The sequence below is a fragment of the Halichoeres trimaculatus genome, unplaced genomic scaffold (assembly GCF_033239565.1).
Source record: "Halichoeres trimaculatus isolate MK-OKI-2021-1 unplaced genomic scaffold, fHalTri1.1 fHalTri1_scaffold_13, whole genome shotgun sequence".
NCBI classification, from domain to species: Eukaryota; Metazoa; Chordata; class Actinopteri; order Labriformes; family Labridae; genus Halichoeres; species Halichoeres trimaculatus.
The window spans coordinates 34,765,970-34,782,958 of record NW_027437191.1 but is presented as its reverse complement, the minus strand read 5'-3'; the positions used below and the strand labels follow the sequence as shown (position 1 = coordinate 34,782,958).

The window sequence follows — 16,989 nt, the reverse complement described above, 5'->3', positions numbered from 1 at the left end:
GCTCCTGACCTGTGTCCTCCTTCAGACTGCAGCTCCTGCAGCCTCACCTGTCCCAGCTGGAGCAGTTTGATCAGGCGCTGCTGACCCTGACTCAGAGCAGCGAAAGCTTCCTGTCCGGCTTCAGGAGCTCCTCTCAGGTTGATGTTGCTGATGTTGATGCTGCGGTTACGAAGCTGAAGGTGAGAAATCGATGGTTAGCTTCATCACAGTTAGCAGTTAGCAGTTAGCAGTTAGCATGGATTGCTGCTGCAGCTCAAACAGACTTGGCTAATCGAAGCATCTGGTTTCAGGAGCACAAGGTGCAGCTGCAGGCGTACGCCTCGATGAGGGAGTCTCTGCAGCAGAAAGAGTCCTCCCTGTGTCTCTGCTCCACCCCCGAGGCCCAGCAGCAGCTCCAGGGCTGGAGGGAGGACTGCCTGCAGCCCCTCGCCGAGTCCCAGCGCCTCCTCCTGCTCCGCAAAGAGTGTCTGACCGAGTTAAAGACTTTCCTGGAGAAGCAGAGAGCGGCGGCGAAGGCCGTACGGCGCCTCCACGAGGCAGTGGAAGGCCGGGGGAGCTGGGACCGCTCCAAAGCTGAGGAGCTGCACCGCGGGATAGGGGAGGTGGCCAAAGAGGTGGCGCACCTGGAGGCGGAGGCGGTGGGGCTGGACGGTCAGCTGAGCAAAGCCCAGATCCACCTGTGCGGGGCCGAGTGGAGCTCCTCAGGCGAAGGAGACCCTCAGGGACGGACGTCCTGCAGGGGACAGGCCGTGGCCCTCACCCTGGCTCTGGAGGAGGTCCAGAGAGGAGTGGGGTGGAGGCAGAGCGAAGCGGACGCGCTGGGGGCGCTGTGGAGCTCCTTCAGGGAGAGGAGGGAGGAGGTGATGAAGAATCTGGAGAAACTGGAGGAGGAAGCGAAGAAGGAGGTGGTCAGAGAGAGCTCGGTGCAGGCTTTCCAGAACAGGTAGGCTCACCTTCAATCAGCTGATCTCGTTTTTGGCCTTTAAGGAATTAAATACAAGCTACTTTCAGACATTTTTTGTGGGAAAAGTCCTTTTTGTATTCTAATTTTTACCATTTTTATTTTTTATATCATCACTTCGATCTTAGATTTAAATAAAATTCAAATGAGCTCGTCTGTTTGAGGTTGTAGCAACAACGCCTGAGCTCAGACTGAGTTTGGACATAAAGTCTAACTGAGGACAGAGTTTACTCTCTCCTACATTAATCAACTTTGTTTGGAGACAGATTGACAAACTAATAACTTGTAATATGAGCCAAACAGGCTTCCATAGAATACTTGTTGCCTCCTGACTGTCCTCGTCTCCTTCACTGTGTCCAGTCGTCCTGTGTTTTCACAGACACACACACTGTGTCAAACCAAGTGAACCCAGCCCAGATGGATGAATTTATTTTAGTCTGCTCACCTGAAAAATGAGATATATAAAATCTGGATCAGGTGTGTAATCCTCATTGTGCTCCTCTGCGTGTGTTTCTCCCAGGCTGCGTTTCTTCATCCAGCTGGAGGACGAGCTGCAGTCGCTGCAGCACTCCCAGCGCTGGCTGGAGGAGAAGGGGAGCCAGCTGGCCCGCAGAGACAGCGAGCTGGCCGGGGAGGCGCTCAGGGAGGTGTCGCTGGTGCAGGTGGCCTGGGAGGGCGTCAGGACCCTGATCACCAGCGGGTAAGGAGGGCGGGCACAGAGAGGGGTTAGGATCAGCTGTTTGACGTCTCCTGGCTGACTCACGGTGACTGCTCTGATTTTCCTCCAGTCAGGAACAAAGTGGAGTTTTAGTCGACCTCCTCCGTCAGTTTCACCACCTCAAGCTGATCCTCACCAGCGCCGTGGAGAACGCTCAGAGTGTCACACACAACCTCCCCGACCACAACCACGACGCTCAGGAAGCCAGGAGGACTTTCACACGAGTTAGTCTCACTTTTCTTACACCTCTCTTATGATCATTTAACATTTTATTAAAACTTTGATGGAGCTGCTTTCCTGTCACTGGAGCTTAAAGTCTCCCTGTCTCTAACCTGCACAGCGTGGCTCCCTCTGGTGGAGAACTGTGCTCATTGCGTCCTGTGCTCTCTGTCCCTGCAGCATGAAGCCGTCCAGTCCGAGCTGAGAGAGAAACAGGACGACATGGACCGGCTCATCAGCACCGTGGAGGACCTGCAGAGAGGCCTGGAGGAGATCCCAGACTCTGACACCAGCTCCATCCAGAGGGACATGGAGACGCTGAGGGACCAGTGGCTGGAGGTGATTCCTACCCTTTAACACGAGGCCGCGCACGCCATGACAGCAAACATCACTCAGCTGTTCAGGGAATACTTAATCATTAGCATCTAAACAAGGAGGCAATGAAAGCACAGTCTCTGTTTGTTAACACCAGGACTGGGCCATAAATAGATTTTATCCATTAATTCATCTTTTTCATTTTTTTTCTTTGCTTTTGAATTTCTCTTTATTGTTTTTTTTTTTTCGTTTTAAAATATAAATACAAACCAGAAACAAACTGAATGAAAAAAATAAATACAAATAGGTATGTGTAAACAAATACATACACATGATATAATATACAGATATACAGATAAACAGATATATACATGCACATATACATACTTACAAGGAAACATAAAAAAAAAAATAATAATAATAATAAAAAATTATTATTACTATTATTGTGTTATTATTATTGTTATTATTATAATAAAAATTATTATTATTATCAAATAAGATTAATAAAAACAATAATTTCAGTGTGAAACTTAAAACCCTGGAGTAAAATGGGGGTTAAAATAATAATAATAATGATAAAAATGATTATGATAATAGTTTTATTTTTATTATTACTACTATTTTTATTATTATTATTATTATTTTTATTATTATTATTAGTATTACAAAATAAAATTAATTAAAACAATAATTTCAGTGTAAAACTTTAAACCCTAAAGAACAACAGGGGTTAAAATAATAATAAGAATTATAAAAATAATAATAATAATAATCAGAATATTATTATAATTATTATTATTATTAGATAAAATAATATTAATAAAAAATTGATAAAAAACAATAATTTCTGTTTAAAACTCAAAACCCTAAAGTAAAACAGGGGTTACATTTGTTAAGTTTTTGATAAAATTTAAACAAAACTTGTTTTGAGTTACCTTTTTTATTTTTAATAATGGTTTTCTTTAAAATGTCAGCAAAAAGGTTGTTAGAAATTGTAAATTGTTTTTTTTTAAAAATCAGAGATTTTTTTTATAGGTCATATTGCCCACACTGCAAAAAACTGAAATCTCCTCAAGTGTTTTTGCCTTTTTTTCAGTAACAATTGTCTTATTATTTTTGATTTGAGCCACATTCAACTGATCAGTCCAGAAAAATGTCTTGTTTCCACTTTATTTAAAGATAAAAATAGGTCTGAATTGCTTTTAAAAAGTGAAGAAATCTGCAGAAATAACGTCTTAATACAAGAAACTTTTCTCTTGTTCCTTTTGCAGAATTTTTTACTTGTTAAAGCATTTCAGACCTCATTTAGTCTTTAAATCATGAGAATGAGAATAATGAAAATGAGGGATTTTTCTGGACTGATCAGATGAATGTGGTCAGATTGAGTCTAAAAAGACATTTTTAATGTAAATCAGACAAAAACTTTTGATAAGATTTCATTTTTTTTCCTCATCCTGGTGTTTTCTCTGTGTCTGAACAAATTGAAATAATCAGTGAAAGAATAAAATCTGTGGTGTTTTCGCTCAGAAACAGACAGTGATGTCCACCGTTTAGCTCTGCCGGCTCCTCCTCTTCTTTAATGATATTTATTTCTGTCTCCTCTCCTTTTTTTCTGTTTCTCCTCTGGAGGGTTTGGTCGGCGCTCAGCTGTCACAAATGAGACAGAAACATAAACAAGTCTAGACGTGTTATCTGCCTCTCTGTCTCTCTGCCTCCTCATCCTCACATCTGTCAAACCAATTAATTTCTGCTCTCCCTGCGCCTCCTGGTGAAAGCTCCGCCCCTCGTTACGGAGCGCGGGGAGAAAACTAAACACAGAGAGGGGGAGACGGCGCCCCCCGTCTCCTGTTGATGGAGGTGTTTACTGTACTCATGAGGTCTGCTGGTCTCTGCAGGTCTCTGAGAGGATCCAGACCAACACGGAGAGGCTGGGTTACTGCGTCCGCCTCTGGGACGACCTCAGGTCCACGGAGCAGGACCTGGAGCAGTGGACCTCCAGCTCCATCGCTGACCTCACCCACAGCGTCGCCAACCTCAGCGACAGGGAGGAAACAGAAGCCCAGCTCGCCACGTTTCAGGTCAGAGCGAGCAGGAGGCTCTGGGTGACGATGATGGTGAGATGATGGAGCTGTGAACGGTCGGTAACAGAAGTGTCCTCCTCTCTGACCCACAGGCCGAGGTGGAGAAGAGGGAGCAGACGCTGGAGGCCCTGCAGCAGAGAGTGACGGAGCTGAAGGAGCGAGCCAAGCTGCAGGAAACGCCGCTGCAGATGCAGGTGGGGAAGGTGTGCCTCTGAGGGGCTGATGTTTGCGTCCTGTCAGCGCTCGTCCTGTGTGGGTCAGGATCTGAGTCTGACAGAGTAATCAGAGTAAAACAGGCTCAGATGTCAGGACCTGGAAGTGTCATGTGACGACTTTCACATCCTGTAAATCGTGAAGAGCAGTGAGAAGAAGTGCTAAAGATGTGACTGTTCCACTTTAAACTCTGTGACATTTTGTGTTTCCAATCTGATTATTTTCCCTTGTCCTTGGTTTGATAACTTTCCTCGATGTTTCTCTTTTTTTTATCCAGGTCCTGGAGTCAGATCTGAGGAAGAAACTGAGCCAGGCTCAGGAGGTGTACAACCAGGCCAAACACACTCTGACCTACTTCAGTTTCCAGAAGCAGCGGCTGGAGGACCTCGTGTCCCAGATGGCCGAGCGGCTGAAGGAGGTGGAGGGCTCCTTATCGGACCTCACTGAGGCTACGTCTCCTGAAGACATCGGCACGGTGAAGGTACGACTCTGTGAACTGAAAAACAAAGAGTTTTTTTAAAGATAGATTAAAAAAAAGTGAAGCAGACAATGTGTTATCATCCAGGACCTGCAGAGCGTGGTGCAGCAGCAGAGAGCGGACATGGACTCAGCCAGAGACGCCCTGAGCGCCCTCTGCAGGTCTCACCCCTCCCAGGAGCTGTCTAACCTCTCTGCTGAGCTCACCTCCATCGCAAAGCGGACGGAGGCTGTCGCCCAGCGCTGCGCCAAGACCAGGGGCAACCTGCAGGACGGACTACAGCTGCACTTTAACGGTAAAACATAAAACTGTTTAAAGCTCCCATCTCCTGCTCCTTTCCTGCAGTTTAATCTGGATCATTGATGTCTTCATGAAATAGTAGTAACATGTTTTGGTCCAAAAAGCCAATAAATCAAGCACAGCAGCATTGTTTCCAGGCTCTCATAGCCCCTCTGTTCAGAACGCTCTGATTTAGTGGGCGTGGCCTTCATATGTAAATGAGCCACCGCTGATACCGCCCCGCTCTTCCACGTCACTGAGAGCGGCGCCACGAGCTCCGAGTGCACAATGTTTAGAAAACAGAGAAGCTCCTTTACCGTAACATTACAGGCTAAAACAACAGGCTAACTGCAGCTAAAGTTAGCATCCTGAAGCTAACACAGAGACAGGGGGGACACTGAGGAAAAGCTCTTCCATCTGCTCCACAGCACACAGCATTTAAAATACTCACATTTCCAGGGTCCCAGGTTTGTTGGAGGATGGTTGGTAATGCGCCTGGATTCAGGACCAGTCTATTGGCTAGCCCTCTGTTGGACTGTCCACAGTTGGAAAAGCAGTCGGCCGTGAAGTGACTAGCACACACATGCTCAGTTTTACTGAGTGTAGCTGGAACATTTCCTGATAAATGAACTCTAGACACTTAGTCTGTCTTCTTCTGAGATGGGAAGCTTGAGCATGGAGCGATGTGGCTGTTTACAGCCAAAAACAGAGCAGTGATGGCTCTTCAACTTTGGCATTCTCCTCTCCGCTGCTCCTGATTGGTCAAAAAAGTGAATCGCTGACGTCAGCCAACCCCGGAAATTCCAAACAGCTCGTTTTAGGTCAGGATTTTACATTAACAAGCTCTACTAAGAACAGGTTTGGTCATTAAATATCACATTTTGTGGGCTGGGAGGAAAGACAAAGACCCACACATTTCACTAAAAGACTTAATAAAGTGATTTTTTGCAGAATATGGGAGCTTTAAATTAAGCTCGGTATCAGTTTAATCAGTTATAAATCTCTCTTTATCATCACCATGAAATAATCAATCAAAAACATGTCATGTTTCTGTCGCTGTCATAGACCTGAGCAATGGGCTGCCGATAGCACTACATATAGCAGGCTGCTAAAACGTTAGCTTGTTGTCATGTTCCAAACTGTAGCACTACATAACTGTACTGATAAATACCTTACCTGTATTACCTGTTGTATCCAGTAAAAAGTTGATTGACAAAGAAAATTTTTTCCAAAACAAACACACGCCTGGTTAAAGTCACATCTTTACAACTGTTTGTGAGACTCCAGGCCAGAAGGTGGCGCTGCAGTCTGATTAAAACAGATCCTCTTATCTTTAACTGAGTTTTTTTTTCTGTGGGTTATTTAAAATCTTTATGGTGATAATTTTGTCTTTTTTACTGTTTCCTTATTTTACTTCACACACGTTAAAATCATAACTTCTCTCTGAGACTTCCTCATGAAGCCGCTAACAGCTTCCCGTAGAGAAATAAACATTTCATATCACTTAAAGTCTCATGATCACCAATAAAAACCAGGTGTAGCTCCATGCTGCAGTCGTTTGTTGGTGTTAGCGCCTGCAGCAGACTTCCTGTTGATGATCCTCCACCCTCCCCAGAGCACACTCAGCCCGCCCACGGCAGCCCACTCTCCACTGACACTCACTGACACTCGCTGTGCGCGCTCAGACACACACACACCTGTGCCTCAGAGAGCGACGCTGCTCTCCTCACATCTGCTCTCCAGGGAGTCATTTGGGCTCGTTGGCACGGCAACCCGGCGCTGCACGGCGCAGACACGCCCACTCTCCCCATCTGCTCCTTCAGGCTTTAAACCTCTCTGCTGTGTTTTCTACTTCCTGTCAGGTAGAGTTTGGGTGAACTGCTCCTTTCTGATCTCTCCTCAGACCTGGTCCAGGACTTCCACGCCTGGCTCTCGGAGCTGAAGCTGGAGCTCAAAGACTGTTCGAGCCCGTCGGGGGATGTCGCCGTCCTGGAGGCGAAGTTGGAGCGGCTGAAGGTGAAAGTTAAATCAGACATCCCATAATTTCTCATCTCTCCCTGACCATAGAGACGCCAGGTTGGTTATTTTTCCTCATCTCTTTTTCTTTTTGCACCATCCTTCTCCTCCACCCTCCACAGGTGTCAGCCGAGCGCACATCACAAGGTGAGGAGCGTCTCTCTCAGGTCTGTGAGGAGGCCAAGAAGCTTCTGGTCCACCTCCCTAAAGCTGGAGCAGCTCAGGTCCAGGAGCACCTCCTCTCCTGTCAGAGGGAGTGGAGGAAGTACGTGGACGGCTGCTCCCAGAACCAGCAGGACCTGGAGGAGAGCGTCGGTCTCCTGAAGAGGTGCGTCTGCGCTCTCTCTCTGTGTCTGTGTTAGTGCAGGAATTTGAGTCAATGTTGGTAACAATCCTCTCCTTCCTCCTCCTCCTCCTCCTCCTCCTCCTCTTCGTCTCCTCCTAGCTTTAACGGCTGTGTGGAGGGGATGAGAGGCTGGCTGAAGCAGATGGATCTCAGCCTGAAGGGCGAGCCTGCTTTGGGGGCAGAGAGCCAGCCGGGGGTCTCAGACGCCGCCGAGGAGCTGGAGAGGATGGAAAACCTCCACAGGGAGCTGCTGGAACGAAGGTATGAGGAGGTAACAGAGAGCGCAGCCTGGTGGAGATTCTGGTCAATAACAGGTTTTACTGTCCCTTTAAAGGGACTCCATCGAGCATCTATGCCAGGAGGCCCAGTCTCTGTCTGAAGCGGGCCGCGGGTCAGGAGCAGAGGTCAAAGCCACAGGCCAGCTCCAGATGGAGCACCAGGCCCTGCTGAAGGCCGCCAGGGAGAGGCTGCGGGGCTGCCAGGAGAGCCAGGCCTTCGGGGAGACCCTCCAAGGGGTCTGGGCCTGGCTGGAGGAGATCCAGGAGAGACTGGGTACCGTGGACAGCACCATGGGGACCAAGGAGCAGCTTGAGCAGAGGCTGGAGACCGTGCAGGTGAGACCATTCACCCCAAAATACCGAAAAACTCTTTTTTTTAAGTTCACACATTTATCAACAAAATTCTCTTCTTTTTTCTTTTCTCCTTTTTTTTAAACTTTTTTCTTTTTATTCTTTTTTCCTTCTTTCATTCTTTTTTCTTTTTTCTCTATTATTTCTTTAATCTTTTTTCTTTTTTTACTTTTTCCTTTTTGTCTTTTTCCTTTTCTTTTTTCTTTTATTTCTTTAATTTTTTTCTTTTATCTTTTTTTAATTCTTATTCTTTTTACTTTATTTTTCTTTTGTTAATTCTCTCTTTTTTATTATTTTGTCTTTTTCTTTTATACTTTTTTATTTTATTCTTTATTTTTTTTACTTCTTCCTTTTTTTCTTTTATTTGTTTTTTCTTTTATTTGTTTTATTTCTTTTATTTTTTTCCTTTTTTCTTTTTATTCTTTTTACTTTATATTTCCTTTTTTCTTCTTTCTTTTTTCTTTTTCTTTTTTACTTTTTTTTTATTTTTTCTTTAATGTCTGTTATTTTTTTATTTTTTATTTTCTTTACTTTTTATTTTTTTAATTTTTCTTATTTACTTCTTTATTTTTTTGTTTTTTCTTCTTTCTCTTTTTCTTTTTCTTTTTTGCTTCTTTCTTTTTTGTTTTTTAATTTTTCTTTTTTTTCTTTTATTTGTTCTTTTTTCTTTTTTTTAACTTCTCATTATTGCTCATATATCATATATATATAGATAGATAGATAGATAGATAGATAGATAGATAGATAGATAGATAGATAGATAGATAGATAGATAGATAGATACTCTGAGCAGATTCCTTAACCAACACCAGAGGGCGCTGTTTGACTGAATAAACGTCTGGCTCCAGTGCGCTGACCCTGCTCTGTTTGTCCAGGACATCCTGCTTTTGAAGGGGGAGGGCGAGGTCAAGCTGAACATGGCGATGGGGAAGGGTGAGCTGGCCTTGCGCAGCTACGGCGCCGCCGGACAGGATGTGGTGCGCTCACAGCTACAGGAAGTGGAGGATGCTTGGGCCACGCTGCTTGTGACTGCAATGAGCTGCCACAGGTAAAGAGCTGGCCTCTACGCCTCACCTGGAACACACTGACCAATCATGAAGGAGTGTCATAAACCACAGATCCTCTTCGTGTTTGATTTTAAAGTTTCATTATGAAGCAGAAACTCTGCAGAAAGGCTTTCTCTGTGCACTTCAACCACTCACTGCTGGACGTTTAGGAGATGCTCTGCTCATGTGCCAAACTCTGCTCCACCTCTGAGGAGCAGTTTCTCCTCATCGTTAGAGATCCAGCTGAAATGTTATTAATTACCATCAGGTTAAACACATAATGAGGAGTATTCTGCCCTGTTTGTTACTCTGATTGATGCATTTCATTTAATGTGAGTGTGTGTATGAGTGTGTGTATGAGTGTGTGTATGAGTGTGTGCACGTGTGTGTGTTTAATTGAGCAATTATGGCCCCTCCTAGAAAAAAATTGATCTCATTAGGGACTGAGTGGTGGATGGCAAACAGTGGGTCACACATGGGGTGTGTTTGTGTTTTGGGGGGTGGGATAACAGTGGGCGAGGGGTAGCAGGTGAAACAGGGATTTGTGTGTGTTCTCCCCTGTGTGTGAGTGTGTGTGAGTGTGTGTTAGCAGATATTGGCCGTGTCTCTGCCTGCAGAGCTAACAGATGGCTGGGGAAACTGTAGGTGTGTATCTGAGCTCCTGAACCTCCCAATAAAAAGGGATGAAGGCTCTAAGCCAGCATTACACCCTCTTTATATCACTTAGCCCTGTCACGCTGTGAATTAGAGCCTCTGCTACTGTGTTCAGTCCCTGATTATCTGAGCTACCTTTAAATCTGCCTTAGCTCTGCCACACCTGTTGGAATACCCACAGAGAATAATCTACTTTAACCTTTTCTTTACAGTTTTTAAAGTTTGACGTCTGCTTTAAGCCAGGAGTCACCAGCTGCATTCGTCCAAGAGCCAAAACGTTTCCAGCAGACTCTGAGAGGGCCAGGTGCTCTCGTTAATGAGATAAAATCAATATTTTAAGTGATGTTTTATCATGTGATATGTCAATTTTCATCCCAAAGTTCATATTACCTGGTGTGCAGCTAGCCACCAGGGGGCGATATTTAAGGTTTTATATATGAGGCTGCCAAGCTTTCCATCACCGTCAAGTGTCGTAGGTTGTGGAGAGCAAGTGAAAGGTGAAAGGTCGTCTGATTAGATTAAAAGCTCAGCAATTATCAGCATCGTTAGAGCCTAAAATGTCACAACGACCCATAATGTAAAAAAAAAAGTGTTATAAAGCCTGAGATGTAATAACTGTTTGATTGTGTAACAATGGCGCTGAGCCTGAAATGTAATAAAAAATGGTAATAACTGACCCAAAATCTAACAAGTCGTCACATTTTGGGTTTTATTACATGTTTTTTGATTACACCCCAGGCTCAGCACCTTGGTGTCGTTAAGGGTCGTTGTTACATTTCAGGCTCTAACAAGTCTACTTTAGAAAGTTGATGCAGGAAAACGCAGAAGAAGAATGTAGAAGTACTGTAAAAAAAAAAAAAAAAAAATAGGGATTCTTCGATCCAAATTTTCTGGTTTTGATACCAATACCTGGGCTTTGGGTATCAACTGACACTGATACCAATCCAATACCAGTCTTAAATAATAACCTGCTGTGGGGTAACTCTGGTAATGTTTTGGGTAAAAGGTAAAAGGCAAAAAATGAGTGTATGGAATTATTGAAGTGAATATTTATTTAAATCATGAAATATTTAAATGTTTAGCAGCAAAAAAAGCTTCAGAATGAAAAGGAATTAGTGTTCAGTGTTTAATGTTTATACCCTGTAGACTGGTAATGCAGCAAAAAAAAAAATCAAGAAGTAGATCAGAGGAAAAATTTCAAATCAAGTAGCTCAGGGGTGTAACGCCATGGATTGGCCCCTTCCCACTGTTACTTTGGTGCATCCCTAGAAATGTGCATGTTAGAAAGTGGTGATGTGTTTTACTGAGACGAGAGATTTACAGAGCTCAAGTGAATACATCACGTGTGTACACATAAGGTTTGGGTCATAGACTGTATAAAACATGGACGTAGTCTCCCAGCGCCATCCGTCTGTTTCAGAAACGGAAAACGAAGCAGATCGGCTATCAGGGCCATATTGGTAGCAGCAAGAACTTCACTTACAGCCATAGGGCGCCTGTCGGTCAGTAAAGTTAGCGTTGACGTTTTTTGAACCAGGCTGTAAATAGGATAATCTTCTGCTTTGAAAACTGCTTTTTTTGGCTTGGTTTGTATGTGACTTCCTGTACTTCATGAGCCAGCCTCAAGTGGACGCTGGAGGAACAGCAGGTTTTGGCGCTTAAGCACTATCTCTTGGTTTTAATATTAGCTGAATAAAGTTTGAACAGTTTGTTTTCCTCACAGGGGGCTTTTTCAGTCAGTTGCCAGTTGACGTCCACTGCTCTTTGTGTTTTTACCAAAGAGAAAATTTGAAACAAAAGTTTTATTTCTGTTAGAGTTCAGCAGAAGTTCAGAGTTCAGGAGTTATGAAACGGTTTAGATCCTCATCATTGTTTGGTCTGATAGTTTCTGTTTACCCAGGCGGTGTCAGCGTTTGGTGTCAGTAACACACAGATCCTCTCTGCCCCCCCCCAGCCGCCTGGAGTGGACCGTCTCCCAGTGGGGGGGTTACCTGGAGAGCGCCGCTCAGCTGCGCTGCTGGATGGAGGTGGTAGAGCGGGAAGTGTGCGCCCCCCTGACCCCTCAGCCCGGCCCCAGAGAAAAGGCCTCCCAGCTGGAGAGGCTCCGCGCCCTGCTGGCCGACCTGGAGGACCACCAGGTGGCGCTGTCCAGTCTGGAGGAGAAAGCCAGAGAGCTGTTCAAAAAGACGGGGGACGCCAGCTTCAACCACGGCGCTCGCACCCAGCTCCAGGCGCAGTTTGATGACCTCACGGCTCTGGTGGAGGTACGGTATTATCCACAGTTTCCTGTTTAACGATCTGAGCAACACTTAACGAGCACTCCTCCTCCTTCTGCGTCTCCAGGAGAGAGTCCGCCTCGCTCAGGCTGTTGTTCTGGAGCATCAGGATTACCTGGAGGCAGTCAGGGAGCTCACTGATTGGCTGATGACTTCAGGGGAGGAGCTCCAGCACTGGTCGGACTCACCCGGAGACTCCGCCTCCATCAGGAAGAAGCTGTCAGACGTGAGGGTGAGGACGGTTCATCCAACACGACACAAACAGGAAAACAAAGCTGCTCGTTGATGCCGCTGACACTTCCTTTGTGCTTTTTCAAAACATGTTTTGTGGTGATTTGACGATTTTACAGCTCAGGACAGAAAAAACAAAACCTGATCAGCTCCTGGGGCCTTCATTGACAGATTACAGTGAATCCCTGTGACAGGTGACGGCTCCATTGTGCTCCACACTCAGCGCCGTCTGATCGGAGACAAAGCAGCAGATTCATCAGTGATTGGACGATCTGTGTCGCTCCACTTTCATTTCGTTTGAGAGTCTGAGGTTTTATCGAGTGTTTTAATGATTTACATCAGTTATTAGTTTCTGATTGCTGAATTATCTGATCCTGTCTCATCCTAATGGCTCCCTGCCATAAAGCAGAGCGAGCTGACGGAAATCAAATTGGTTTTCGTATCTCCGCCAAACATCTCCGTCTCTCCTGGCTGATTTCTCCGTCAGTAAGTCGGTGTGTTAGCTTACAAAACGAGAATTGCAACGTGAGCTTCCCCTGCTGGATATTAACTCTGCCGTTACAGGAGGAAGGAGAAATTGATTTGCATTTAAATCTCACACATGGGTCCTAATTATCACCTTATAAATGTGTGTTTGTGGAGCCGTGGTGAGAAGTGTTTCTGAGGAAAGAGAGTTTGATGGTTTCACTCCCCGTTCATGAGCTGGAGGTTAATGTTGGCGTGTTTCTGCTCTCACTGAGACGACCAAACGTCCGTCACCAGCTGATGTCAGCGGCGCTGTGAGAAGCACAGGGAGCAGATAGAAACACAGATCTCATGACTGATGTTGCTACGACACCGTCAGCGAGGTGATGGAGCAGGAGGCTTTAAATAGAAGCTTCTGGATGGATGGATGGAGAGATGCAGTTTCCGTAGCCACAGTTTCCGTAGCAACTTTGAGTCTGACTCCCCTCCCCCATCTCTCCAGGAGCGCGTGGAGTGTCGACTGCTCGAGGGACGAGAGCGTTTGACCCGTGTGCGTCGGAGCGCAGCGTCCACGGCGGAGCACACGGCGGCGGGTGGCTGCGAGGCCATGGACAGACAGCTGGGGGCGCTGTCGCAGGCTCTGGAGCAGTGGGAGGGGGCCGCACTGAGGGCCAGGGACGGCCTGGAGGGGGCGCTCACTGCTGCTGCTGCGTCAGAGGAGGAGTACGAGCGCCTCACCGCACGCCTCGAGGACGAGCTGAAGGAGCTGGACGCACGGTTGAGGGGGTGGAGTCAGGAGCTGGTTAAAGCTGAGGGGCGGAGCAACGGAAACGAGGCGGTGGAGGGGTGGCAGCTGGCCAAGGTGAGATGAAACTGAAACTTCATCACAGTCAGTCTGTGTTAGATAAAACATTTAGTGTCCATTTATTTTTTTATCTTTATATTTTATCATCAATGATCTCTGGTGTTGTTGAATCATTGATTTTCTCTTAAGGTTTTTCTTGAAGAAAGTGACTTTTTTACTTTGATTTTTGTGGACTTTATAAAAAGTGAAGTTAGAATCGTAGTCTCGAAACAAACAAATTAACAAATTAAAACAGATTGATTAGTTGATAAATAGCAGCATAAGGGCCTGTTTCCACTAACAGTGATCTCTGAAGTGTCAGTTAAAGATTTTTTTGGGGCTTTTTTTGCCTTTATTGATTTGAGCCGGATCAGTTTTTTTTAAAGTGACGTATCAGGAGCAGATGCTGGTTAATCGCTCCTCTCACAGACTTCTGTCTGTGGCTTTAGTTCCTGTTGCAGCAGTTGTTGGTTCAACTCCCAGCTACAGTCTTTTACTGTCTATTTAATCTCTTCATTTTCTTCCTCCCTATGATCTGTTAACTTGAAAAAGCCTGATCCATCAAAAAACAGCCTGAAAATTCAAATTTTTAAGAACTGAGACATTAATCAACCTTTTTAACAAAATCCACTAAAAAATATTGTGATATGATTTTTTTATGATAAAATTGGGCAGTTTGGGCGACTTTTAAAGCAAAGTTTTTAGTGAATATTTAGCTGTGTTTCCACCAAGCAGTCTGGGTCGGTTCAGTACGGTTTGGCTCGGTTTGGTACAGTTAAGCCTGATCCCGTTTCCACTGGCATCCATACGAAAGAGTCCCAAAAAGTGGGACAGCTCGTCTCAGTTATTTGAGGATCTGTCCCAGGATTAGTCTGTGGAAACACCACAAAATGTACAGAGAAGAACCGAACTGGACTGCTTGGTGGGAACGCGGCTTAAGGGCTGCACCGATCAAAATTTTCTGGCTGATCAACAATCTTTAGAAAGCCTGACCTGCCGATACCGATTTTTATTTTTTATTATTTATAACTGAAAGCATAAACCTTCAATGTTCCAATCTTATTTTATTGGAAACCATTGAACAAAACCTGTGCAACAATAAAATCTTTATGTTTAACTTTAACAACCAATAAAGTGTCGTGAGTTTTAGGTCTCACAGCAAAAAGCAACAGTTGCTGTCAGACCTTCCTGGATGTAAGGCTGGGTCCATCACCAATCCCCAAATTTAAGGAAATCTGCACAGATCAATCCGTGCATTTATAGTGAATATGACTAAATTCAATGCAGAAAATATTGATTTTAACAGAGGAGTAACAATTTCGATGCCGTTCTTACCACAACTTTTTGAAAATTAGCAAAGATTTTCCTGGAATAAAGTTTTTGGATGATTTCATGAGAGCGGCCGTTTTGAAAAAGGTAAAAATACAACTTCACCTTCCTGAAGTGGAACTATTGAATTTTTAATACTTTCTTTTTTTACTTTTTAAAGAAAGTGTTGACTAGTTGATGAGATAGAGATCTTTAAAACTCAAGTTTCAAATGTGATACGTTTGGCAATTTAGGGTTAAAAAGAAGGTAAAAAAAACTCTGAAAGTTACCATGAAAAGCAAGAACTTCCTCAGCTCTCTTAAGATCTGCTTTAATTTAAGGACAATGAAAAAAGATAACAAAATACAGAAAAAAAACAAAACAAAAAGAAAATAAAGGCTGCTAGCTTTTAATCTGAAAGTCGTTACCCTGAAAATCCTGGTTAGCTTCTTTTCCTCCTCCACTGTTGGTGACCAAGTTAAAACCAGAAGCTTCCTCCTGATTGGTCACTGAGGAAGACGTGAAATTGACGAGCCTGGACGTTACAACCAAACTTTACTGATTTCTGTTTTTAGCTTAAAGCGCTGAGAAATTTCAGACTCTTAAAAGCTGAAAATCCTGAGTGAAGTGAAGTGGAGACAGGCCCTGAGTGAAGTGGAGACAGGCCCTAACGCCTGAACACTGGGAGCTGAAAACTCAAACTGTCAGGTTAAAATCTGTGTGCGTCTTTCTCTGCAGGACTTTACTTTCTTCATTTTAGGGAAAGTGATTAGCATTGTTTAATGCCCACACACACACACACACACACACACACACACACACACACACACACACACACACACACACACACACACACACACAGAGCTATGCCTCGTCTGTCAGTAATTATCCCTCCTATTTGTTAATCCTAAAAAAAGATTAGTCAGTAAATCAGCTTTGCAGGAATGATGGAGGAGTGACAGCTCCAATCCCATCAGCCTCTCTTGTTTCCGCGCCGGTCCGTCCCTTAAACCCCTCCCCCTGTAATTGTTTGCTCCATTATTTCCCGCTATCTCTGGCGCCCAAACATTTCCTTCGCCCTCTGCGCTCTGACATGTTGGAGCTCAGCTGTACGCCGCTGTGTGTGTGTGTGTGTGTGAGTGTGTGTGTGTGTGAGTGAGTGTGTGAGTGTGTGTGGACGGTAGGGGATGTTTCTCCGATGCTCCCTGTCTCCTCCTCCCTCTCCTCCTCCCTGCTGCTCCTCCTCGAGCCTCCACAGGATGTTTACACTGTGACACTTTCTCTGTATTGTGGAGCGCTGACAGCAGGTCCACCCTCCACTCTGTGCTGGGCGTCTCCGGCCATGCCTCGCTCCGCTTTCCCTCAATTTAGGGCTGTCAAAGATCAGAGGAGGAGTCTTTTCCCCTCCTCCTCCTCCTCCTCCTCCTCTTCTCCCTCCTCCTCCTGCTGCCCGCTTCCTGTAGCCAGCCTTGTTTTTCGTTACGCGCTCGTTTGAGTGCGTTTCCAACCGGTCCTGCATCTGCGAGGGCTGACAGCTGAATTCCTCAGGGAGAGGAGGAGAAGGAGGAGGAGGAGGGAGGAGGGAGGAAAAATGTGCGAGAGGGAATGAGCGCGAGGAGCGGGAGGAGGGACGGAGAAAGAGGAAGGAGGAGGAAAGAGAAAGTAGAGGCAGGAGAGGAAGGAGAGGAGAGCAACGAGTGCAGGGAGCAGGGAGGGCGGGAGGGCGGCGTGTTTGTTGGTCATACGTCAGGAGGCGTCAGGAGGCGCCAGCGAGCGGCTGGGAGTCACACGGACGTAGAGCCGCTCCGTGTTTCATGGGACAGGATTAGAGGAGTGTGAGGAGAGCAGGAGGAGAGCAGGAGGACGTTCCCCACGGCTCCTTCCTGCCGCACGCCGCCAAGAACAGA

General features: G+C 45.4%; 1 protein-coding gene across 2 annotated transcripts in view; it reads left to right on the top strand.

Annotated features, from left to right (window-relative positions):
- syne1a (spectrin repeat containing, nuclear envelope 1a) overlaps nucleotides 1-16,989 on the top strand; it is a 220,262-nt gene that overhangs the window by 80,289 nt on the left and 122,984 nt on the right. Inside the window, exons 38-54 of one of the 2 annotated variants that reach the window (XM_074685622.1) lie at nucleotides 26-179; nucleotides 291-943; nucleotides 1,482-1,661; nucleotides 1,750-1,903; nucleotides 2,079-2,237; nucleotides 4,112-4,294; nucleotides 4,390-4,500; nucleotides 4,788-4,991; nucleotides 5,076-5,283; nucleotides 7,171-7,283; nucleotides 7,406-7,611; nucleotides 7,729-7,890; nucleotides 7,964-8,243; nucleotides 9,134-9,306; nucleotides 11,913-12,222; nucleotides 12,302-12,466; nucleotides 13,433-13,792. In XM_074685622.1, the coding sequence (XP_074541723.1) occupies nucleotides 26-179; nucleotides 291-943; nucleotides 1,482-1,661; nucleotides 1,750-1,903; nucleotides 2,079-2,237; nucleotides 4,112-4,294; nucleotides 4,390-4,500; nucleotides 4,788-4,991; nucleotides 5,076-5,283; nucleotides 7,171-7,283; nucleotides 7,406-7,611; nucleotides 7,729-7,890; nucleotides 7,964-8,243; nucleotides 9,134-9,306; nucleotides 11,913-12,222; nucleotides 12,302-12,466; nucleotides 13,433-13,792 (3,775 nt within the window). The remainder of the gene's footprint in view (nucleotides 1-25; nucleotides 180-290; nucleotides 944-1,481; nucleotides 1,662-1,749; nucleotides 1,904-2,078; nucleotides 2,238-4,111; nucleotides 4,295-4,389; nucleotides 4,501-4,787; nucleotides 4,992-5,075; nucleotides 5,284-7,170; nucleotides 7,284-7,405; nucleotides 7,612-7,728; nucleotides 7,891-7,963; nucleotides 8,244-9,133; nucleotides 9,307-11,912; nucleotides 12,223-12,301; nucleotides 12,467-13,432; nucleotides 13,793-16,989) is intronic. The other variant, XM_074685621.1, reaches the window with a different exon arrangement.